Source organism: Chrysoperla carnea, chromosome 1 (genome assembly GCF_905475395.1).
Source record: "Chrysoperla carnea chromosome 1, inChrCarn1.1, whole genome shotgun sequence".
Taxonomy (NCBI): Eukaryota; Metazoa; Arthropoda; class Insecta; order Neuroptera; family Chrysopidae; genus Chrysoperla; species Chrysoperla carnea.
In genome coordinates, this window is record NC_058337.1 from 138,305,044 (window position 1) to 138,330,165 (window position 25,122).

At 31.3% G+C, this 25,122-nt stretch overlaps 3 protein-coding genes across 3 annotated transcripts in view; 2 read left to right on the forward strand and 1 right to left on the reverse strand.

The window, feature by feature from the left end:
- LOC123295469 overlaps positions 1-25,122 on the forward strand; it is a 99,156-nt gene that overhangs the window by 13,558 nt on the left and 60,476 nt on the right. The gene's annotated exons all lie outside the window — the stretch shown is intronic.
- Positions 1,044-7,040, forward strand: LOC123295419. Its single transcript, XM_044876768.1, has 4 exons — positions 1,044-1,788; positions 2,255-2,960; positions 3,488-3,667; positions 7,025-7,040. Exons 1-4 carry the CDS (start codon positions 1,044-1,046, stop codon positions 7,038-7,040), a joined length of 1,647 nt encoding a protein of 548 aa, XP_044732703.1.
- Positions 7,719-8,540, reverse strand: LOC123295430 (putative transferase caf17, mitochondrial). Its single transcript, XM_044876779.1, has 2 exons — positions 8,444-8,540; positions 7,719-8,281 (listed from the first exon to the last, which is right to left on the reverse strand). Exons 1-2 carry the CDS (start codon positions 8,538-8,540, stop codon positions 7,719-7,721), a joined length of 660 nt encoding a protein of 219 aa, XP_044732714.1.

Consider the following 25,122-nt stretch of genomic DNA (forward strand, 5'->3'; position numbering starts at 1 on the left):
GGTAAGTGTATAAATTTTTTAAATAATATTGTGAAACTTAAATATAATTTTTTTGAAAGATGGACACCTACGAACAAAATGTTATGCAGACGCTAAACGCGGTACCTCAAGGTGGTAGCACAGATATGACGAAGAAAGTGGAGAAAGCGTTGAGGCTCATCAAGACGGTGGAGGAAGCTGAGCGATGGATGGTACTAAATAAGCAGAACATCCGCTTATTGAAAAAGATGTTGATGTTGAAGAAAGAAAATCCTCTGCGTCTTGAAGCTAATATTGGACTTTGTAAATCATACCAGCGGCAACTTCACCGACTGCGATTAGATTTAGTTAAACAAGGTGGTGGTGTCACCAAAAAACAAAATCGACATCTAATCTGGGAGACAATTGAAACCCACCACCAGGGCAGGGTGAAGACTGGTATGATTACAAATTTGGATTATAAAGATCCAAATATATTTTTCAACCGGGCATTTCCAATGTTTAGAAGACACGTTCGGCGTGAGCTAGTGAAGCATCCCCTCAAGGTAAGTAAAATTTAAGATTTATAATTTAAATAGTCTAATGAGATTTTTTTTCAGGTGTATATTATGTTCACGGGCAATTTCATTAAGCCCACCACCAAAGAGGAGGATTTGAAAACTTTTATAACGTCGGCCAAGGAAATGTATCTGACTACGGACATGCAGGAGTGGTACACTGATCATGTCAAAAACTATTTGCTGAAAAAATTGGAAGAATTCCAGAAACGCGATAGCGGTTGGGCTCTTGACATGATCATAAATATTCGAGTCCACATGAATAAGTACTCTCCGATCACAGCTGGGACTTTTTGTGAACTACCACCAGTCATCAAAAATAAATTGGCTGTGGTTAATGTCCAGAATAAAGACCAACATTGTTTTCTATGGTCGATAATGTCAGCACTTTACCCGGTTGAAAGGAATCCTCAACGTTTGACTAAGTACCCGCACTATAAACATCATTTAAAATGTGATGGATTAAAGTTTCCCATGTCTCTAGATCAAATTAATAAATTTGAAAAGATGAACCCGCAGCTATCGATTAACGTGTACGGCTACAAAGATACGTTTCTACATGGTTTGGAAATTTTCCCTGTACGCGTTAGTTCGAACACTGTGGGGAAGAAAATTCATCTATTGGCTATGGAGAATGGGAACAGTCACCACTTTTGCTGGATAAAAAATTTAGCAAAGTTGAGTCGATCGGGTGTAACAAAATACAAGAATAAAATTTATTTATGTGACCGATGCCTCAACTATTTTGCTACAGAAGTCAAACTCCAACAGCATTCAGTAAATTGTGGTGAGAAAGAAGCAGTGCGGGTACAGATGCCTGAAACTGATGACGAGCGGTTCGTTGAGTTCAAAGATTTCAACAGCAAGGAACGTGTTGAGTATATGGTGTACGCTGACTTTGAGGCACTATTGGTACCACAGGACCATGAACACATGGAAACGGATCATGAGTCTTATACACAAAAGATTCAAAAACATATACCCTACAGTGTGGGGTATTATGTACATTGTACTCATGATCCTAACCAATCATTCTACAAGGCATACCGTGGTGCTGATTGTGTCAAGTGGTTTGTTCATGAACTGGAACAAGTAGCGTACTCATTAGAGCAAAAAATAAAACACGTTAAACCAATGTGTCCGCTCACCGTCGAACAAGAACTGGATTTTATGTCAGCAGAGAAGTGTCACATTTGTGGTAAAGATTTCGTATCCAATTCCATACGTGTTCGCGATCATTCACATCGCACAGGTAATGCAATTTATTTATTATTTTTTTAATTTCATCTAATTTTATATTAATCTATTTTAGGTATCTACCGTGGAGCAGCACACCAATTTTGTAATTTGCATTATCAAGATTCAAGGGTGATACCTGTTGTGATGCACAACTTAAGTGGATACGATTCGCATTTTATTATTGAAGCTCTGCTGACGGAAATCGACGGTCAAGTTGATGTGTTGCCCATCAACAAAGAAAAGTACATCAGTTTCACAAAGCACGTCTCGGACATTCAATTAAGATTCATCGATTCCTTCCGATTTCTCGCAGACAAGTTAGAAAATCTGGCCTCATATTTAGATAATGATAAAAAATCCATTTTACATAAAGAGGTAAATGATAAAAAATAAATAATTTTTAATACAGGGTTGTAATTTGTTTTTTAATTTTTTATAGGTCAGTAGTGATGAACAATTTCAATTGCTAACGAGAAAAGGTGTATTTCCATATGAATACATGAGTAGCTGGGGACGTCTCCAAGAGACAAAATTACCACCAAAGGAGGCGTTCTACAGTGTGTTAACAGATGAACATATAACGGATGAGGATTATAACCATGCGATACAGGTATGGAACACATTCAATTTACATACACTAGGTGATTATTCAGACCTGTATATGAAAACTGATGTGTTACTACTTGCGGATATTTTTGAAAATTTCCGTAACACTTGTATTCATAGCTATGGCCTCGATCCTAGTCAATATTACACACTTCCTGGCTATACGTGGAGCGCCATGTCGAAATACACCAATATCAAATTGGAATTGTTCACGGATATTGATGACTTGTTGTTTATCGAGAAAGGAATCAGAGGCGGTGTAAGTCAATGTTCTAATCGCTATGCTAAGGCGAACAATAAGTACATGGAAGAGGGGTATGATAAAACTCAAGAAGATGTCTACCTTATGTATTATGATGTGGTGAACCTATATGGTGCAGCAATGTGTGGATACCTACCAACAGGAAATTTTAAGTGGGTCGACACACCAAACATCGAGGATGTTGCAGATGATTCACCAGTCGGGTACATTTTAGAAGTAGACCTTGAAATACCCCAACATCTACATGATTACTTTAGCGATTTACCGCCATGTCCGGAGACAACGAAACCACCTGGATCAAAACAAAAATATCTTCTGTCAACCCTTTACAATAAGACCAACTATGTCGTGCACTACAGGAATTTAAAACTGTATACACAACTCGGCGTTAAGGTAACAAAATACCACCGCGTGTTACAATTCGATCAATCTGCATGGTTGAAACCATATATTGATTTCAATACCGAAATGCGCAAGAACGCCTCAAATGAGTTTGAAAAAGCATTATTCAAACTCATGATTAATGCCATCTTCGGTAAAACCATGGAGAATGTGAGGAAACATCGGGTTGTGTACATACGAAAAAATTGGGATGGAAAACATGGTGTGAAGAAATTAATTGCCAAACCCAATTTTCACAGTATGATGGTGCTCGACAATGATGTCAGTATTGTTGAAATGAAAAAAACACAGATACGTTTCAACAAACCCATCTACATAGGCTTCACAATTTAGACGTATCGAAAACGTTTGTGTATGACTTCCACTACAACTACATGTACCAACGGTACAACCCCACAAATGTCAGGTTATTATACACAGACACCGATAGTCTAATTTATAGCGTGAGAAATACTGACGTCTATGAGGTCATGAAACAGGATATTAATCGTTTTGATACGGCTGACTATGCACCCGACAACGTCTATGGTATGCCACTACGTAATAAGAAAGTCAAGGGTTTAATGTCCGATGAAAATAATGGTGATGTTATGCTAGAATTTGTTGGATTACGTAGCAAAATGTATGCTAATCGGGTGCAAAATAAAAAAGAGACTAAACGATCCAAGGGTCTCAAGAAGTCAGCTATCCAAAAACTTACTTTTGAGGACTATAAGCGGTGTTTGCTTGAGAACCGTAACTTTTACCGTGTTCAGCAAAGCATCCAATCCAAGCGACACCGCTTACATACCATCAAACAGCAGAAAGTGGGCTTATCACCATTTGATCAAAACCGATACATTACTCACAATTCATGTGAAACAAAACCATGGGGCCACTATAGCATTATTTGTTGAGTGTAAGTATTTTATATTTTATGTTTTTAATATTTAGCTAATTTTTGCTGTTGTTTCAGAAATGTGTCCTGCTGTTGTGATGATCCTCAAAGTGGTTCGGTATTGTGATAGGTGTACAAACAATTGATAGAGTAGTGCGCATGAACAATTGATAGAGTAGTGGTGGGGGTGTCAAAAAAATTGCAAGACTTTGGTAATCATAATAGTGATAACAACTGTATTGTTAATATGATTAAAGATAATTGTAGTTTAAGTACTATAAACAATATGTTAACAAAGTATTTTAAAACATGAGTTAATATGGCAATTAAATGTGGTCGACCGGAAACTTTAAACTACCTTATTGATAAGGTAGAACAAATGGGCTTAGAAGTGAAATTTTCCCCATCGTCAGACGATGAAGACAAACAAATGTGGAACTGGATTTTAAAAAATATCCACTCTGGACAAACAGATGGAATTGTAGGACTCTCCATTTTTGAACAATCTTACTACAGTGTATTTACATCAGACGAGTTATCCGACTATGTTCAAGTGAAAGAAATGATTGAAAATTATCTTATGAGGAAAGATGATGATGATGACAACGGACACTTTTCAGAATAATAATTATAATGTATTTTCGATAATTTATAAATATATATTTTTTAAATATTATTATAATACAACTCTGTTTTTATACTTTTCAGAATAATAATTATAATGTATTTTCGATAATTTATAAATATATATTTTTTAAATATTATTATAATACAACTCTGTTTTTATATGGTATAGATAAAATTTTACAATAAAAATAAAATTTCACAATGTGATATTTTTTATTTTTTTTTATAAAACACAAATATGTTCGCAAAAACGGTCCACTATGACAAATTTTTTATTGTTACAAGTATGTTCATAAAAACGGTCCACTATGAAATAAGACTTTTTTTATCAATATATGAATCGTGTAAAGAATCGAACCCTAACCACTGGACTTCAACGTTAGATCCATCATCATTTAAGGTAAATTCATTATTTTGAATCAGAATTCATATTGATTCACAAACATCTTCTACACTAATACCCAGGGTTGGGAAAAATTACTCCAAATTACTCCGATATTACTCCATATTACTCCGATATTACTCCGATATTACTCCAAACTACTCCGATATTACTCCAAATTACTCCGATATTACTCCGATATTACTCCAAATTACTCCGATATTACTCCGATATTACTCCAAATTACTCCGATAATACTAAACAGGTCTGTATCTAAACAGGTTCTGTATCTAAACAGGTCTGTATCTAAACAGGTCTGTATCTAAACAGGTCTATATCTAAACAGGTCTCTTTCTAAACAGGTCTGTATCTAAACAGGTCTGTATCCAAACAGGTCTGTTTCTAAACAGGTCTGTTTCTAAACAGGTCTGTATCTAAACAGTTCTGTATCTAAACAGGTCTCTTTCTAAACAGGTCTGTATCTAAACAGGTCTGTATCTAAACAGGTCTGTATATAAACAGGTCTGTATCTAAACAGGTCTCTTTCTAAACAGGTCTCTTTCTAAACAGGTCTGTATCTAATCAGGTCTGTATCTAAACAGGTCTGTATATAAACAGGTCTGTATCTAAACAGGTCTCTTTCTAAACAGGTCTGTATTAAACAGGTTAAAACCAGTATTAAACAGATACAGACCAGTATTAAACAGGTCAAAACCAGTATTAAACAGATACAGACCAGTATTAAACAGGTAAACCAGTATTAAACAGGTCAAAACCAGTATTAAACAGATACAGACCAGTATTAAACAGGTTAAAACCAGTATTAAACAGGTTAAAACCAGTATTAAACAGGTCAAAACCAGTATTAAACAGATACAGACCAGTATTAAACAGATACAGACCAGTATTAAACAGGTCAAAACCAGTATTAAACAGATACAGACCAGTATTAAACAGGTCAAAACCAGTATTAAACAGATACAGACCAGTATTAAACAGGTCAAAACCAGTATTAAACAGATACAGACCAGTATTAAACAGGTCAAAACCAGTATTAAACAGATACAGACCAGTATTAAACAGGTCAAAACCAGTATTAAACAGATACAGACCAGTATTAAACAGGTCAAAACCAGTATTAAACAGATACAGACCAGTATTAAACAGGTCAAAACCAGTATTAAACAGATACAAATCAGTATTAAACAGCTCAAAACCAGTATTAAACAGATACAGACCAGTATAAGTTTAACTTACGAAAAGGTAAGAGTAATTTATTAACAAGATTTTTATAAATTAAAATAGTTTGTTTAGAAAATTTTTACATATATAATTAATGTGAAAATTATTTATTAGTATAAGTAAAGTTAGTAATGTCTTTGTTAAAGCTTAAAAAATTTTTTATGATTGTTGGAAATTTTTTCTTAAATTTGTTATTTAAGTTGTGTTATAGATTCTAATTAAGGTTGTCTAAAATTCTATTAATCATTAATATAATTTTTCTTTCTTTCTTAAATTTATAGTTTATACTTAATTATACAAATGTGAAAATGGATGCATATCTATAATCCATGCAATGGATTAATTTGGGGCAAATTTCTTGCTTTCTTTGAACTTACGGTGGTTGCTTAAAAAAAATTTTTTTTTTTTCAAAAAAAAAAAAAATTTTTTTTTTCCTGACTCTTGGGGAATGTTCCGTAATTTATGTCGGTTAGATTACATAAATTACGAACACAACATATTACATAAAATAATGGATCTATTTTCTTATGCGCAGTGATCGCTACGCGGAGGAATTTACTAACCTACTTGTTTGAGTATTGATTAGGAGTTCTCTTCGTTTTGGGCTCTCGGACAGCAAGGATCGCAATGTAAAAACAGTAATGGATCCTACATTCAATATACAATTTTAAATTATTTGCACGTGGCACACTTAAACAATATGTGAGCAAGCAGTGATATTTTTATTAAATTATCTGGTATGTTTCGATTTATTATAATTATTGGGTTTTTGGAGATAGTTTGAAATGTTTAATTTCAATATATCATGCATCCGTTTAAACCTTTGATATAAGTTTATTTAAGGTTTCTAGGTTTAAAATGGCTTAGAATTTATTAATCGTTATTCGTAAAACACTTTAGAAAAAAAAAACACTTTGTGTATTTATTAAATACTTGATTTATGTTATTCAGTAAACACTTAATGTGTTAAATTCCTATACTTTGTAAATTTTCATAATGACGCTTAACGCGTTAAATTTGTATTTGATTATGTTTACATAAAATATCTTTCAAGTTTAAAATTACCTTTGATATTTGTTTTTAACTCTTTCCTTTTGGACATTTTTGTTTTGTAGATGTGAAATTCAAATCCATACGGTAACTTTTGGAAAAGTAAAGAAATGAAGCCTTTATTTTGAACACTAAACATTCCCATCCAGTTCTGATCTTATCCTCTGGACCTGTCGGTTTTAAATATCAGGGTGGCTCTAAAAAGTACAATTATCCCGGAAAACTGCATGGGTTGGGCCCTCTAGCACACTTTTCAACTCGTAACTCCGTTAATCTTAACTAATAATTATATTCTCTTTCATGAAACCCCATCATGGGTTTTTCGTTTCTTTTTGCTTCACTATTGATATTTTCGGAGAATTATTATTCATATATTTTGATTTTTATCATTATGTCATTGCGAGCGAATGACATGAGCGTGGCAATCTTATGAAGCAGGACTCCTGAGATTGCTTCGTCGATGCGTTGCCTCTCCTCGCAATGACGTTTTTAATCTTAAACATACCAAGGAGCAAGAGACAAGCCTATCTTAATCCCCCTCACAGTAATATCTTCTTCCTTACTAGCAAGATATTTCTCTTCTTTAACTAAAGCTATAGCTTTATTTTGATAGCTGGAACATATTATGCCTATTGAATCATTTCCTGCAAGTATTTCCTCATCTTTAATCAAGGATGATAAATCTTCCTCAGCTATAATTTTGTATATCTTTCTTCTTATAACTCCTTGATATTTAGCCCTTGAAATAACTTCCTGTCCTACATAACAACCTTTATCATAGCTAACTCCCTTTAGCTCCTCAATACCATATAAAGTGGGTATAGATTTACCAACAGTTAGATCATCTACCCCATCTACTATGGCAAAATTATATTTATCATCTAAATATAATTTTTTACTTAGATTCCCGCCTATGCGGGAATGACATGATTGGCTTAGTGTTATTGAGCGAAATCCCAACAAATTATATCGAGGATCACGAGCTGTGACTAACGAATCCATATTTAATTCTTGATGAAAATAAGCAATTTTATACTCATCTTTACAATCTACTATTTCTATTTTAGAGCGGAACTTATAAAAATTTAAGTGATCTATTAAGGCAGTTTTACTTTTCTCATCAATATCAATATAAATTTCTTCAAGGTTATGTATATATACAAAGAAATCAAATAAATATCTACCTTGATTATTAAGTAAATAAGTATAACAATAATTACTCTTATTGATATCATTAGTTGTAAGGTTTTGCAGGAACTTTAACGAATCTGAACCCGCTATTTTAATAACCTCTCTATTGTTTAATATTTCGTACATAATTATAACATTATTGACTTTCTATGCTCCACACTACTATACTTTAAATTTATGTAAATTAAACTTAAATAATTATGAGATGTTCATCTTACTGCATTTCTTCTGAATATAAGATGAGTGATCTAGTTACTAATTTAAAAAAGATAGAGCTTGAACCTCAGCATTTTGATGATGTTTTATATATTCGGAAAGAAATAAATAAAGATTCTGATTATATAGATATATTTTCTTTCCATTTGGTTGTGTAACTATTTGGGGTGGTGACGAAGTTCAGGAAAAAGTAATTTTAAATGATACTGATTAAGTAACGATAAATAGACTTGCTGAATCTGTATCAGTAGAAGAGTCATGTACCTTTCAGCCCAAAAGAATGGTACACTTTTCAAAAAAGGGCAAACCTAGGTGAATGTTGGAAACCTCGGAAGTTGGAGGCGATAGATGACGTCATTGACCAATAGTAAATCAAGATGGCGTTGGGAGGTGTGGTGGGGCGTGGCTGACAGAGCGTTAGTGTGTTTCTTGGCGGAAGTGGGGCCTAAAGTGGTGGGCGTGGTTTTGGAAGTGGGGGTTAAAGGGGGCGGGAATTGGACGTTAGATGAGATAATCGAGCCCACTTTCAGCCCAGTTGGATGGTACACTTTTCCAAAAAGGGCAAACCTCGGTTGAATGCGAAGTTGGAGGGGGGACGTCATTGGCTTTGACCAATAGTAGCGCTGTAAAAATCAAGATGGCGTTGGGAGGTGTGGTGGGGTGAGGAATGGCTAAACGGGGGGTTGGCTTTAACCAATAGTGGCGGAGAGTGAACAGGGGGCGGGACGTAAGGGGCAAACCTAGGTGAATGTTGGAAACCTCGGCATTGGCCAATAGTAAATCAAGATGGAGTCGGGAGGTGTGGTGTTGGAGAATAATGGCTGCCTAAGCATTGATGACGTCATTGGCTTTGACCAATAGTGGCGGAGAGTGAACGGGGGGCGGGACGTTGACATTAGTCAGCAATTTTCAAGAATATGTTAATTTGACCTTGAAAAATATGATATCATCATCTTGTAACAAGTTCAAACTTGTTTGAAATAATTTTACATGTGTCAAAACACGTGACCGGATGCTAATATTTTTTTATGATTAAGCAATGTAATATGACACTTGAACGTGTTAGATAATAATTTGCAAATCTGAATTCCAAGAAAAGAATATTATGAGTCTGCAATTTTCAAGAATATGTTAATTTAACCTTGAAAAATATTGTAATTTGACACTTTATACATGATAAAATTCAAGATACGTGACCGGATGTTAATATTTTTTTATGATTAAGCAATGTAATATGACACTTGAAATTTACATAATAAAAATACATGTTCAAACTTGTTTGAACTTGTTTAAACTTGTCTGAATTCCAAGAAAAAATAATGAGTTTGAATTACGATTATAAAAATATCAAATTACAACTTTTTTAGTGGTTTGAAATAATTTTACATGTGTCAAAACACGTGACCGGATGTTAATATTTTTTTATGATTAAGCAATGTAATATGACACTTGAAATTTACATAATAAAAATACATGTTCAAACTTGTTTGAATGGACTTTGATCTTAAAATAATTTTACACGTGTCAGCTATTCTCAAGAATATGTTGAAATAGATTTGACCTTGAAAAATATGATATCATCATCCTGTTACAAGTTCAAACTTGTTTGAATAAAAATACATGTTCAAACTTGTTTGAACATGTTTAAACTTGTTTGAATCGCATTAGATCTTAAAATAATTTTACACGTGTTATGAGATTAGAATAAAGGTTTTATTTAATAAAAATCTTATAAATATTTTTTTTTTATTTATTAATGATTAAAATTTACATTAAAAAAAAAAATTTACAGAAAAAATTATTATTATGAATCTGAAAAAAACACATAAAGTATTGGTGACACTACAGTTCAATAAATTCATCAAATCCATTCCTATAACGACCCGCATTCATAGAGAAATTTTTCATTATTACAACAAATCCATTTGGTGAACTCCAACAATGTCAACATAAATCATGAAATTTTTGAAAATTCATATCAGAGCCAACATGATTGTAGAATATGTGTTTTAGATTCATTTCGTCCGTTTTGAATAACACCAAGCAATTAACATTGTCCCTTATGTTATGCTTTGGAACACGTGCGTAGCTCTGACATAGGTAGAAACAATCAATTTTTCGATGACGACCCATACTAAAGTATTCTCTAATTCTCTGTTGTGAATGACAGCTCACATCATCAAAAATGAAAAGACTTTTTTCTCGAGCTTCATTCGGACTAAGAATTTCACTAGTATCACTAAATGGAAAATATCCAACCCTACTAAATAAATTATGGATATTTTTGTAAAAAATGGTGTTTATTTTAATTCATTACAATTATGGGATACAATGTCGTTACAAAATCATATTGATCTGTTTCAAAATTTGGAGATGATTTACCCAGAATATTTTAATGTGAGTATTGTTTGATAAGATCTGTTTAGAAAATTGTAGCCAAATATTTTTATAGATGGAATTTTATCAACTTATGGAGGCATGTCGTTGGAGTATACCTACAAAGTTAATCGACACATTACGGTATTCTTATTTAGAAGTTGATGATAAGTTTTTTTAAAATGTGTTTGTATTTACAATAAAAAACACCTATAATTTAATAAATTTCGATTTTTGCCCCAATTCCTAGATCAGTTTTTTGTATTTTTAAAATACGTATTTTCGACTACCAAGTAGTCATCATCAGTAAGAATTAGCTAGTGAATGTTACTCTTTGCTAATTTGGTGGCGGACTGCTAATTTTTTTTTTTTTGTTACAAGTATGTTCACAAAAACTTTCCACTATAAAAGGAGACTTTTTTTATCAATATATGAATCATGTAAAGAGTCGAACCCTAACCACCTGACTTTAACGTTAGATCCATGTTTAGCTAAGACCTTTTCCACTAAATAAATGTTTGTTTTGTGTTAAATACATCAGAAATTTCAGAATAAAAAATCATTTTATAAAATCTATGTATTTTTATTTTTAAATATTTATAATACAACACTGTTTTTTAAATAAGAAACTTACAATAAAAAAAAATATTTTTACAATGTGATATTTTTTATTTTTTTATAAAACACAAATATGTTCACAAAAGCGGTCCACTATGACAAATTTTTGTTTGTTACAGGTATGTCCGCAAAACGTTCCACTATAAAAGGAGACTTTTTTTATCAATATATGAATCATGTAAAGAGTCGAACCCTAACCACCGGACTTTAAATTTGGAGCTAAGACCTTTTCCACTAAATAAATGTTTGGATTGTAAATTTTTTGTAATTCTTCAGCATAGAAACCACCCTTTATATCATCGTTGTGACCTCACCACCTTATTTTCAGGTTATAAATACACCTTATTTGTGACAATTATATTCACACCATCAAGTAATTTGTTTTGTGTTAGTTAAAAATTGCTTTAATAAAATTTTGTGATCATATTAACCTAGTCTAATATATATTCATATTAAAAAATACATCTCCTTTTTTAAAACACAAATATGTTCACAAAAGCGGTCCACTTTGGATTGTGAACTTTTTGTAATTCTTAGCAACCGCATAGAAACCGCCCTTTATATCATCGTTGTTGTAGTCATTCAGTAGACATGTTCTTAGGTTTGTAATTGGGATGTTTCACCTCGCGATTGGTGAATATTTCCGGTGTCCATGAATGAAAACCATGACGCTGTTCTAAATTTACATATCCTAGATACAGACCTGTTTAACCCAATGTTGAACAAATAGAGTCTGATCAACCAAGCGAATTAATCTCATGGGATAATTCTAATACAACAGACGGTAACTTCTTGTAATTATGTATGCAACAGATACAGAATATGGATTCTTTTTCTTGTGAATATTTGCAAAATGCAGAAATATTGTAAATAATAACCCAATATTTTAAATGTAATGTAATGTAAGAAGGTTTTATTTTAATAAAAAAATTTTAAATTTTTTTCATGTATTTAATACATCAAAATAATAATAATAATAATAATAATAATAATAATAATAATAATAATAATAATAATAATAATAATAATAATAATAATAAATAATAATAAAAAATAAAAATATATCATAAATTATAACCTGAAAAATAAAAATAAAAAAACATTAGAAATCATACAAAAAAAAAGAAAAAAGCATACAAATAACTCACTTTCAAGCTCCTGTTGAAGTTTACCTTCAACTAATTGCTGAGCAATTTCTAACGTTCTGAACAGATAATTATCCGGCGCTAAAAATAATAAAAAACTTTAATAAATTATTCTAAATTATTCTAAAAAAAAAAAATGAGACTTACTGAACGTTAGTAAATAGGTCATCTCATACAACCTACAATCATGTTGACCCCCCTCGATCATCCACATTATGGCGTCTCTCGCCTCTCCTATTTGCACTTAAAAACAAAAAATTATAATTAATAATTTATTAGTTAACAATAAAATTTTAAACATACTTGTTGACACTAAATAATATAGATATAAGCACAGCGGTGTTGACATTTTTTTTTTTTAATTTTTTTCACTTGTTCACTTGAATGAAAGACTAACTTGTTCACTTGAATGAAAGACTAACTAGAAAAATAACTCTATTTATTTAAAATAAATACAATTATGCAAAAAATCATACTCAGAAAGAATTTATTAAAAATGAATTTATTCGGGATATTATTATGAGAATTTGATTAGTGGGCAATTCACAAACAATTCAGTTCAGGGAATCTGCGTTAGAAATTCGATATACCGATTTTTTTTTTTTTTTTTTTTTTTTTTTTTTTTCCAGATTGCAGTTTATAAATAAAGAAAATAATTAGATTAAATCATAGAAACTTTTAAAAAATATTTATTCACATGAAGTATTGGGTGACACCACAGTTCAATAAATTAATCAAATCCATTCCTATAACGACCTACATTCATAGAGAAATTTTTCATTATTACAGCAAATCCATTTGGTGAACTCCAACAATGTTGACATAAATCATGAAATTTTTGAAAATTCATATCAGAGCCAACATGATTGTAGAATATGTGTTTTAGATTCATTTCGTCCGTTTTGAATAACACCAAGCAATTAACATTGTACCTTATGTTATGCTTTGGAACACGTGCGTAGCTCTGACATAGGTAGAAACAATCAAATTTTCGATGACGGCCCATACTAAAGTATTATCTAATTCTCTGTTGTGAATGACAGCTCACATCATCAAAAATGAAAAGACTTTTTTATCACATAAATGTTTTCAAAGTGTAAACCATTTTCATCTTAAATTAAATTCAACATAACATTGGTTTTACCACAACCACTAGGGCCACATATTATTGTTCGTAGTGAATCTGAAAATAGAGGACCATGATATGTTTGTGTGTCTGTATTTTCTGGGAATAAACACTCAGAGCGGGTTGTTGTTTATGAAAATGCAATGTAACTAAGACTAAAATTTCAATACAACCCAGAGCACTTTACGATACAGATCTACATGCGTATGCTAAACAATTTAAAATTCCGTATTTTTGTAGTGTTTTTATGTGTGACACCCTACCTAAAAGATCATATAAATTAATATTAAAAAATTAGATGATTATGTATTTTGTTTTAATATAAAATTATAATTTTTTAAAATAAAATTTTTTTATCTAATCTATAGTACAAGTTCATTTATTATATTCAATATAAAGAGCATATTATATGGGTTGATTGATGATGCTTGTTAGATTTGAAAACCAGACCTCTTTCTAAACAGACCAGTATTAAACAGGTCAAAACCAGTATTAAACAGCTACAGACCAGTATTAAACAGATACAGACCAGTATTGAACAGGTTTTCACCGATTTTGCTCCGACTTTCGTCGATTTTACTCTGGTTTTACTCCGACTTTCGCCGATTTTACTCCGGTTTTACTCCGGTTTTCACCGATTTTGCTCCGACTTTCGTCGATTTTACTCTGGTTTTACTCCGACTTTCGCCGATTTTACTCCGGTTTTCACCGATTTTGCTCCGACTTTCGTCGATTTTACTCTGGTTTTACTCCGGCTTTCACCGATTTTACTCCGACTTTCGCCGATTTTACTCCGGTTTTACTCCGGTTTTCACCGATTTTGCTCCGACTTTCGTCGATTTTACTCCGGTTTTACTCCGGCTTTCACCGATTTTACTCCGACTTTCGCCGATTTTACTCCGGTTTTACTCCGGTTTTCACCGATTTTGCTCCGACTTTCGTCGATTTTACTCTGGTTTTACTCCGGCTTTCACCGATTTTACTCCGACTTTCGCCGATTTTACTCCGGTTTCACTCCGGCTTTCACCGATTTTACTCCGACTTTCGCCGATTTTACTCCGGTTTTACTCCGGTTTTCACCGATTTTGCTCCGACTTTCGTCGATTTTACTCTGGTTTTACTCCGGCTTTCACCGATTTTACTCCGACTTTCGCCGATTTTACTCCGGTTTTACTCCGTTTTTCACCGATTTTGCTCCGACTTTCGTCGATTTTACTCCGGTTTTACTCCGGCTTTCACCGATTTTACTCCGACTTTCGCCGATTTTACTCTGGTTTTACTCCGGTTTTCACCGATTTTACTCCGACTTTCGCCGATTTTACTCCGGTTTTACTCCGACTTTCGCCGATTTTACTCCGGTTTTACTCCGGCTTTCACCGATTTTACTCCGACTTTTTAATTTTTGATAAAGTTATTATAAACTTGTTATTTAATTATATTTGTTTTCTTCAAGTAATGGATTATAGATAGTATTTCTCTTCTGATGTTTGTAGAATGTAGTCTTCTTAATTTATCAATTATTATATTACGATCACTATTGGAATCAATATTTTTTTTTTTTCATAAGTTTTCAATACTAGGTTGAAAAAAAACTGTTTAATACTGGTTTTGACCTGTTTAATACTGGTTTTGACCTGTTTAGAAACAGACCTGTTTAGAAAGAGACCTGTTTAGATACAGACCTGTTTAGAAAGAGACCTGTTTAGAAACAGACCTGTTTAGAAAGAGACCTGTTTAGAAACAGACCTGTTTAGAAAGAGACCTGTTTAGAAAGAGACCTGTTTAGAAAGAGACCTGTTTAGATACAGACCTGTTTAGAAAGAGACCTGTTTAGATACAGACCTGTTTAGAAAGAGGTCTGGTTTTCAAATCTAACAAGCATCATCAATCAACCCATATAATATGCTCTTTATATTGAATATAATAAATCAACTTGTACTATAGATTAGATAAAAAAAAATTTTATTTAAAAAAATTATAATTTTATATTAAAACAAAATACATTTATAAACTGCAATCATGCAAAAAATCATCTTGAGAAAGAATTTATTCAGGATTGTGTTAGAAATTCGACGCACCAATATATATATACAGGGTATTCTGTTATTAACTACACACCGCCTTTTATGATGTAATTTGTTTTTTACTAAGAATCTAATGTTTTCTAGGAAAAATATAATAAAAAAATGATATAATCCAATTGAAATCAGTTCATATCCCTTCTTTAGTTTAATATTATTATCTACTGATTATCATTGGCTGCTGGTTATCGAATCATAGTCAGTGAATGAACAAATTTATCAATTTTTACCATAACTGTAGCGCCCAAACCAGGCCTCAAATCCAAAATTGGTAAATGACTTTTTCCTTCGTTTTATGAGCTTATTCCGTAGGCTGACGATCTACAGTTAATAACAGAATACCCTGTATATATATTGGTGTATCGAATTTCTAACACAATCCTGAATAAATTCTTTCTCAAGATGACTTTTGTAGGATTGCATTTATTTTAATATAAATAGAGTAATTTTTTCTAGTTAAACATAAAAGTTAATTTTTTTACAATGGAGAAAGTTCAAATGTATCACCAAATTTATTATTTAATATCAACAAGTATGTTTAAAATTTTAGTGTTAACTAATAAATTATTAATTATAATTTTTTGTGTTTTTAAGTGCAAATTCAAACGGCGATACAAGTTGTGCAGGTGTACATCAATGAGGGTATAATCCACGAGTGTGGATTATACCAAATAATATATTACTTAGCATTTAGTAAGTCTTAATTGTTTTTTTCTTAAGATAATTTATTAATGAGTTTTTATTATTTTAGAACCGCATAATTATATCAATATAGTCTTAGAACTTATTACAAATTTAATCGAAGACAGCATGTGGGGAATAATGTGAAGTGAGTACTTTATATGTTCAATTTTTATTTTAAAATTTCTAATGTTTTTTATTTTTATTTTTCAGGTTAATATTTATGATATATTAATTAATATTTATATTTTATATTTTTTGTAAAGGTAAACTTCAACAGGAGCTTGAAAGTGAGTTATTTGTATGCTTTTTTCTTTTTTTTGTATGATTTCTAATGTTTTTTTATTTTTATTTTTCAGGTTATAATTTATGATATATTTTTATTTTTTATTATTATTATTATTATTATTATTATTATTATTTTGATGTATTAAATACATGAAAAAAATTTTAAATTTTTTTATTAAAATAAAACCTTCTTACATTACATTACATTTAAAATATTGGGTTATTATTTACAATATTTCTGCATTTTGCAAATATTCACAAGAAAAAGAATCCATATTCTGTATCTGTTGCATACATAATTACAAGAAGTTACCGTCTGTTGTATTAGAATTATCCCATGAGATTAATTCGCTTGGTTGATCAGACTCTATTTGTTCAACATTGGGTTAAACAGGTCTGTATCTAGGATATGTAAATTTAGAACAGCGTCATGGTTTTCATTCATCATGGACACCGGAAATATTCACCAATCGCGAGGTGAAACATCCCAATTACAAACCCAAGAACATGTTTACAGAATGACTACAACAATGATGATATAAAGGGCGGTTTCTATGCGGTTGCTAAGAATTACAAAGAGTTCACAATCCAAAGTGGACCGCTTTTGTGAACATATTTGTGTTTTAAAAAAGGAGATGTATTTTTTAATATGAATATATATTAGACTAGGTTAATATGATCACAAAATTTTATTAAAGCAATTTTTAACTAACACAAAACAAATTACTTGATGGTGTGAATATAATTGTCACAAATAAGGTGTATTTATAACCAGAAAATAAGGTGGTGAGGCCACAACGATGATATAAAGGGTGGTTTCTATGCTGAAGAATTACAAAAAGTTTACAATCCAAACATTTATTTAGTGGAAAAGGTCTTAGCTCCAAATTTAAAGTCCGGTGGTTAGGGTTCGACTCCTTACATGATTCATATATTGATAAAAAAAAGTCTCCTTTTATAGTGGAACGTTTTGCGGACATACCTGTAACAAAAAAAAAATTTGTCATAGTGGACCGCTTTTGTGAACATATTTGTGTTTTATAAAAAAATAAAAAATATCACATTGTAAAAATATTTTTTTTTTATTGTAAGTTTCTTATTTAAAAAACAGTGTTGTATTATAAATATTTAAAAATAAAAATACATAGATTTTATAAAATGATTTTTTATTCTGAAATTTCTGATGTATTTAACACAAAACAAACATTTATTTAGTGGAAAAGGTCTTAGCTAAACATGGATCTAACGTTAAAGTCAGGTGGTTAGGGTTCGACTCTTTACATGATTCATATATTGATAAAAAAAGTCTCCTTTTATAGTGGAAAGTTTTTGTGAACATACTTGTAACAAAAAGAAAATTTTGTCATAGTGGACCGCTTTTGTGAACATATTTGTGTTTTAAAAAAGGAAATGTATTTTTTAATATGAATATATATATTAGACTAGGTTCATGAAATTTTATTGAAGCAATTTTTAACTAACACAAAACAATATAAAAATATTGTTGTAATACAAATGTTTTTTGATTCATGTTTATTACTCAAAATTACTTGATGGTGCGAATATAATTAGCACAAACAAGGTGTATTTATAACCTGAAAATAAGGTGGCGAGGTCATTTCATAGATAAAACAAAACGATGATTAATTAAATTATAGGTGTTTTTTATTGTAAATACAAACACATTTTAAAAAAAAAACTTATCATAGACAATTATATTCATGTTTTTATTTCTATGAAAAATATTTGGCTACAATTTTCTAAACAGATCTTATCAAACAATACTCACATTAAAATATTCTGTGTAAATCATCTCCAAATTTTGAAACAGATCAATATGATTTTGTAACGACATTGTACCCCATAATTGTAATGAATTAAAATAAACACCATTTTTTACAAAAATATCCATAATTTATTTAGTAGGGTTGGATATTTTCCATTTAGTGATACTAGTGAAATTCTTAGTCCGAATGAAGCTCGAGAAAAAAGTCTTTTCATTTTTGATGATGTGAGCTGTCATTCACAACAGAGAATTAGATAATACTTTAGTATGGGCCGTCATCGAAAATTTGATTGTTTCTACCTATGTCAGAGCTACGCACGAGTTCCAAAGCATAACATAAGGGACAATGTTAATTGCTTGGTGTTATTCAAAACGGACGAAATGAATCTAAAACACATATTCTACGATCATGTTGGCTCTGATATGAATTTTCAAAAATTTCATGATTTATGTCGACATTGTTGGAGTTCACCAAATGGATTTGTTGTAATAATGAAAAATTTCTCTATGAATGCGGGTCGTTATAGGAAGGGATTTGATGAATTTATTGAACTGTAGTGTCACCAATACTTTATGTGTTTTTTCAGATTCATAATAATAATTTTTTTCTGTAAATTGTTTTTTAATGTAAATTTTAATCATTAATAAATAAAAAAAAAATATTTATAAGATTTTTATTAAATAAAACCTTTATTCTAATCTCATAACACGTGTAAAATTATTTTAAGATCTAATGCGATTCAAACAAGTTTAAACATGTTCAAACAAGTTTGAACATGTATTTTTATTATGTAAATTTCAAGTGTCATATTACATTGCTGACTCAATAAAAAAAAAATATTAACATCCGGTCACGTATCTTGAATTTTATCATGTATATTTAAAGTGTCAAATTACAATATTTTTCAAGGTCAAATTAACATATTCTTGAAAATTGCTGACTAATGTCAACGTCCCGCCCCCCGTTCACTCTCCGCCACTATTGGTTAAAGCCAATGACGTCATCAATGCTTAGGCAGCCATTATTCTCCTCCACCACACCTCCCGACTCCATCTTGATTTACTATTGGCCAATGCCGAGGTTTCCAACATTCACCTAGGTTTGCCCTTACGTCCCGCCCCCTGTTCACTCTCCGCCACTATTGGTTAAAGCCAACCCCCCGTTTAGCCATTCCTCACCCCACCACACCCCCCAACGCCATCTTGATTTTTACAGCGCTACTATTGGTCAAAGCCAATGACGTCCCCCCCTCCAACTTCGCATTCAACCGAGGTTTGCCCTTTTTGGAAAAGTGTACCATCCAACTGGGCTGAATTCGATTATCTCATCTAACGTCCAATTCCCGCCCCCTTTAACCCCCACTTCCAAAACCACGCCCACCACTTTAAGCTCCACTTCCGCCAAGAAACACACTAACGCTCTGTCAGCCACGCCCCACCACACCTCCCAACGCCATCTTGATTTACTATTGGTCAATGACGTCATCTATCCCCTCCAACTTCCGAGGTTTCCAACATTCACCTAGGTTTGCCCTTTTTTGAAAAGTGTACCATTCTTTTGGGCTGAAAGGTACATGACTCTTCTACTTGTATCCGATTATATTTATTTTGAATATAATGAAGAACACGAAAAAACTTTTATTGACGAAGAAAAAAACAAAATAATTTTAGCTGATAAATCGGTTTTTGTTAAGCTATCTATTTCTCATGCACTTGCTTAATCTGTTAAGCTTAGCGTTCTTGAGCAATCTGTAAGTAATTTGATATCTCAAACCACTCCTATACAACAGGAATTAGCTAGAACCGGTAGTGTCTCTCTATCTAAAAAAGAAATATTACAACAAATAGGAATATTATTTAGTGAACGCTATTCAATCAGCTTACATAGTGATATATTCGATACTCCTGAATTTTTTTGGCGTCGTCCTAGGTATGAACCCCTATATCTTATGACGGCAGAATTTCAAGACATAGAAATAAGCAAAATATAATGAATCATCGCCTCAATATGATTCATGAGTTGCTCGATATCCTTTCAAATGATCTTAATTATAAACATTCTACTAAACTTGAGTGGATTATTATTATATTAATTGGTCTTGAATTAGTATTATCTTTATCTCATACCAATCTTTTTCTAAAAATTATTGAAGCTTTGTAAATAGCTTCATTTATGCAAATTATTAATAGTCAAAAAGTATTAGAAGAGTTTTGTAGGGAATTATCCACCAAAAAATGGTTGAGTATAGATACAGAATTTGAACGTCGTTATACCTATTATGCTAAACTTAGTATAATCCAAGTAAAAGCAGAGGGTTGCAGGATAATAATTGATGCAATAAATAACCTAGATTTAAATGTCTTTACAAGCTACTTATAGATAATAATATTATTAAAATATTTCATGCTCCTCGTGAAGATTTTGAAATTTTCTATAATTTGTTTAAAACTCTACCTTCTAATATTTTTGATGTACAAATTGCGGCAAATATTTGCGGTTTTGGTAGTCAACTAAGCTATGATGATCTTTGTTATAAACTTTTCAAAATCAATATTGATAAAACACATCAAAAAACCTAACTGGTTAAAACGCCCTATTACTGAAGATATGCTGAATTACGCATTTTTAGATGTTGAATATTTGGACAAAATATATAAACAGCTAAATAAGATAATTTGGGATAATAATTTAACAAATCAATATCAATCCATGCTTCAGTTTTTATTTAATATTAAAAACTATGAGGTAAAACCCGAAGATGCTTGGAAAAAAGTAAAATTTAGAATTGAGATTAAAGATTTTAATACTAAAATACAAATGCTTGCAGCCTATTGTGAAGAAAAAGCTCAAACTATAAATATTCCACGAAAACATTTCATTTCAGATGAAGACTTAATGAAGTTGTGTAAATATCTACCTTTAACTGAACAAGATTTTAAAAATCTAAACCTAAAAAGTAGACATTTACTAAAACCAAGACACAAAGAAGAGCTAATACAACTATGCAATAGCTATATGCATAAAATAGAATAGCACCGAAAAGTTATTATTCTATGTCATTCCCGCTTAAGGCTTGCTTGCGTAGATCGAGAGTTGTCATTGCGAGGAGCAAAGCGACGTGGCAATCTCAGGAAATAATGATGAGAATGCTTTGTCAAAACTTACAGTTTTTCCTCGCAATGAGGGGAAACTGATCCACGCGGGCAATGCCTACTCGCAATGACGGGCTATTAAAATTTTCTTTTACTGTTGAGGATACGGGTTATTACTTGCCACTTGAGCAGTAACAGTTTTTACACTATTATCGTCAAAGAAAAAAGTTATATCAACTGTGTCACCAACTTTTAGATCTTTCCTTATATAATAAGTTTTTATCATAATTAACCTTTTAATAATTTTATAAAATACTAGCATAAATTTTATATAAATCTAGTTTTTTAGAATATAATGCCTGCGTGTTTCTTTAGAAAATCTCTCAATCGCATAACGCAATGTAGTTCTAGGCATTTGCGATATATGTTGATTTAGAAAATCTATCAGCTGCTTTTCGTCCTTTTTTCCTGCTTCACGTAGCATCCACCCTACCGCTTTATGAATTTAATCATGCATATCGTTCAGTAATAATTGTGCTATTTTAAAAGTTAAATTGAGTTCATTTTTGCGAATAAAATACTAAGTTGCAACCATTGCTATTCTTCTTTCCCAAAGATTTTCAGATTTTGCTAATTTAAAAAGATATTCCTTATCTTTATCCCATAAATAAGCTCCGATAATATAATGAGCTGAAGCATCAACCAAGTTCCAATTATTAACATATTTTATATTATCTATATAGAATTCATAAAAAAATTTCTTATCATTATCAGAAGCTTTTTGATATTGATTGATAAGGATAACTAATGCTAAAAGTCTTTCTTCATTAAATCTTGATTTAATAAGCCCACCTAAATCATCCTTACTTAAATTATAATAAGTTTTAGCTATTTTACGTAAAGTCGGTACAGTCACCCCTATAAATCTATCATGCTCACCATACTGCCCTTCTTTAGTCTTAAAAAAGATTGTTAAACGTTCTACCGGAATAGTCGCCGAATTAAGTAAAATATTTCTAATTTCTTGTAAATTTTCTTTCATGTTCAATAAGCCATTTTTTGCGCTGTAATTCTGAACCATATCCGCCAAGCTCGCCATTATTATTAATAATGCGGTGGCATGGAATAATTATAGCAAATCTATTTGCTCCGTTAGCATTTGCAACAGCTCTATAAGCAGTTTCTTTACCCACTGCCTTAGCTTGTGTAAAGTAGCTCCTTGTTCCGCCATATGGCACATTCATTAGCTTTTCCCATACTTATTTCTGAAACTCGCTTCCTACAAGGCGTATAGATGTATTAAATTTTTGTAAATTGCCGTCAAAATATGACTTAAGTTCTTTTTCAACTGATGAAATAGGTTTGGTATTGCCATCAATAATAGACAATTTAGTCTTAACTTTAAGCATTTGAATTTTACGTTCTAAGCCTTTACTTTTAGCAAAATCAAGCAAATAAAGTTTCTCTTCATCACTAATAGCAAGCATCGAACCAAGCGGCGTATCAAGAAAAGTGGATTTTAAACTCATTTTTTTACCTAAAATTTTTTTAGTATTATATATTGATTTCTTTATTTAACAATTTTATTTTTTTTAAACTAATAATTCTAAGCGATTAAAATAGATAGAACAGAATTGAGCAAGATGAGTATTTAAGTTGAGTGACGTCATTACGAGGAAAAACCGGCTTTGTCGCGTGAATAACAAGTTGTCATTGCGATGAGATACGAAGTATCGACGTGACAATCTCAGGATTTAATATTAGATTGCAGCAAAGCTTCGCTCCTCGCAAGGAGCTAAAAAATGCTAATTTATAGTATTTTTTATTATTTTCCTTGCAGTCGCTCTCAATGACGACATTCGATCCACGCAACAATTTCTCCTGGCAATGACGGGAAAACAGTCAACCATCTACAATATCTGCAAGTCTAGTGAATAGAGCCTCAATCATGTCCCAGCCTTTTTTCTGAATATTAAGTAGTAAAAGATCATTAACATTTAACTGTTTTAATAAATCTACTCCCATTTGTTCATGCTCGGGGTCAAGGTGCGGTGGGTTTTAAAGTGCTTTTCTGCTTTTTTACAACTTAAAAATATTGAGCCTAATTTCTCATAAAATATAGTAGCACACGATTCTATTATCATATGCACAAGCACCGCTCGCTCACTATCACCAAGTGTCATCATTTTTAAAGTAAACCAAGAACCAAGTGCCTCAAAGATAGGATCTTCCACTTCGGTATTATTTTTTCTATCTTTTGAGAGTTCTATATTGTGACCGAATTCATCAAGTAAATGTTCCCAAGCAAGTTTTGTAAATTTTTTATGTTCTGAAAATACTACCCTTGCAAGCACCATTTTGTGAAATTCATTTGACCAGATTTGGAAGTAATCAAGAAATTTATTTTTTTGTGCGTCACTTTCTACATTAATTTTAAATAACTTATTTTGTTTAAATCTTTCTTTATATTTTTCATTGTCTAAAATTAAACGATCTATTACATTCATAGTTGTTAATATTAATTTATTGTTTAAATATATTAATATTAACAGGAGATAAATACCGCTAAAATTATTAATTTTTATTTACCAATTTTTAAAACCATATGTGTAGCTATAGACAAATATAAACTGCAAAATCATAATTTGCACACAATATATATATATAATATTTCTGCTGATCCATTTTAAATTTATAAATATTCTTTTTGAATAATTGATCATTAATATATATGTAGCTATTAATAAGATAATATCTAAAACTAAATCAAAATTTGAGAAATTAAGATCGCTAAAAGAAATAGTAAGCATGAACAGAGCTGAATGTACTAAAGTAATAAGAATTGTTACAAAACAACAAAGTTTTAGGTTTTTGGGTTCATGTTTTGCAATAAATCTAAGTATCATAATTGCAATTACAATTGTACCATAATCAATAATAGCCCAACTTATATACCATAATATTATCATTATAATAACATGGCAGTAGCCGCTATAGAAAAAACGAGTTAACGACTTATGAAAACAATAAATATAGCACTGCCCTAAATAAATAGAGATTAAAATATTTGTGTTGATAAACTGCTTGAATAATATTGTAGTGTAAATTTGTAGTAAAACACCCCATATTATTATTCGCAATTTTGGCTTATCATGAAAATTATAGCCAGCAAAAAAGCAAAAAACCGGCATAGCAGTACGACCAATTATTCGCAAAATAATAAGGTCAGGATATAGATACAAACCTATATGATCGATGATCATAGTTATGATTGCCAAGGTTTTTAGCAAATCTTGAT

Bases quoted from the DNA above. Each gene is read 5' to 3' on its own strand.
- LOC123295419 (XM_044876768.1), top strand. From the start codon at position 1,044: ATGAACCCGCAGCTATCGATTAACGTGTACGGCTACAAAGATACGTTT. The intron at 1,789-2,254 runs GTAATGCAATTT...TAACGAGAAAAG, and splicing joins CGATCATTCACATCGCACAG to GTGTATTTCCATATGAATAC. The intron at 2,961-3,487 runs GTCAACCCTTTA...TCTAATTTATAG, and splicing joins TCAAAACAAAAATATCTTCT to CGTGAGAAATACTGACGTCT.
- LOC123295430 (XM_044876779.1), bottom strand. From the start codon at position 8,540: ATGTACGAAATATTAAACAATAGAGAGGTTATTAAAATAGCGGGTTCA. The intron at 8,282-8,443 runs GTAATTATTGTT...GCTCTAAAATAG, and splicing joins AACTAATGATATCAATAAGA to AAATAGTAGATTGTAAAGAT.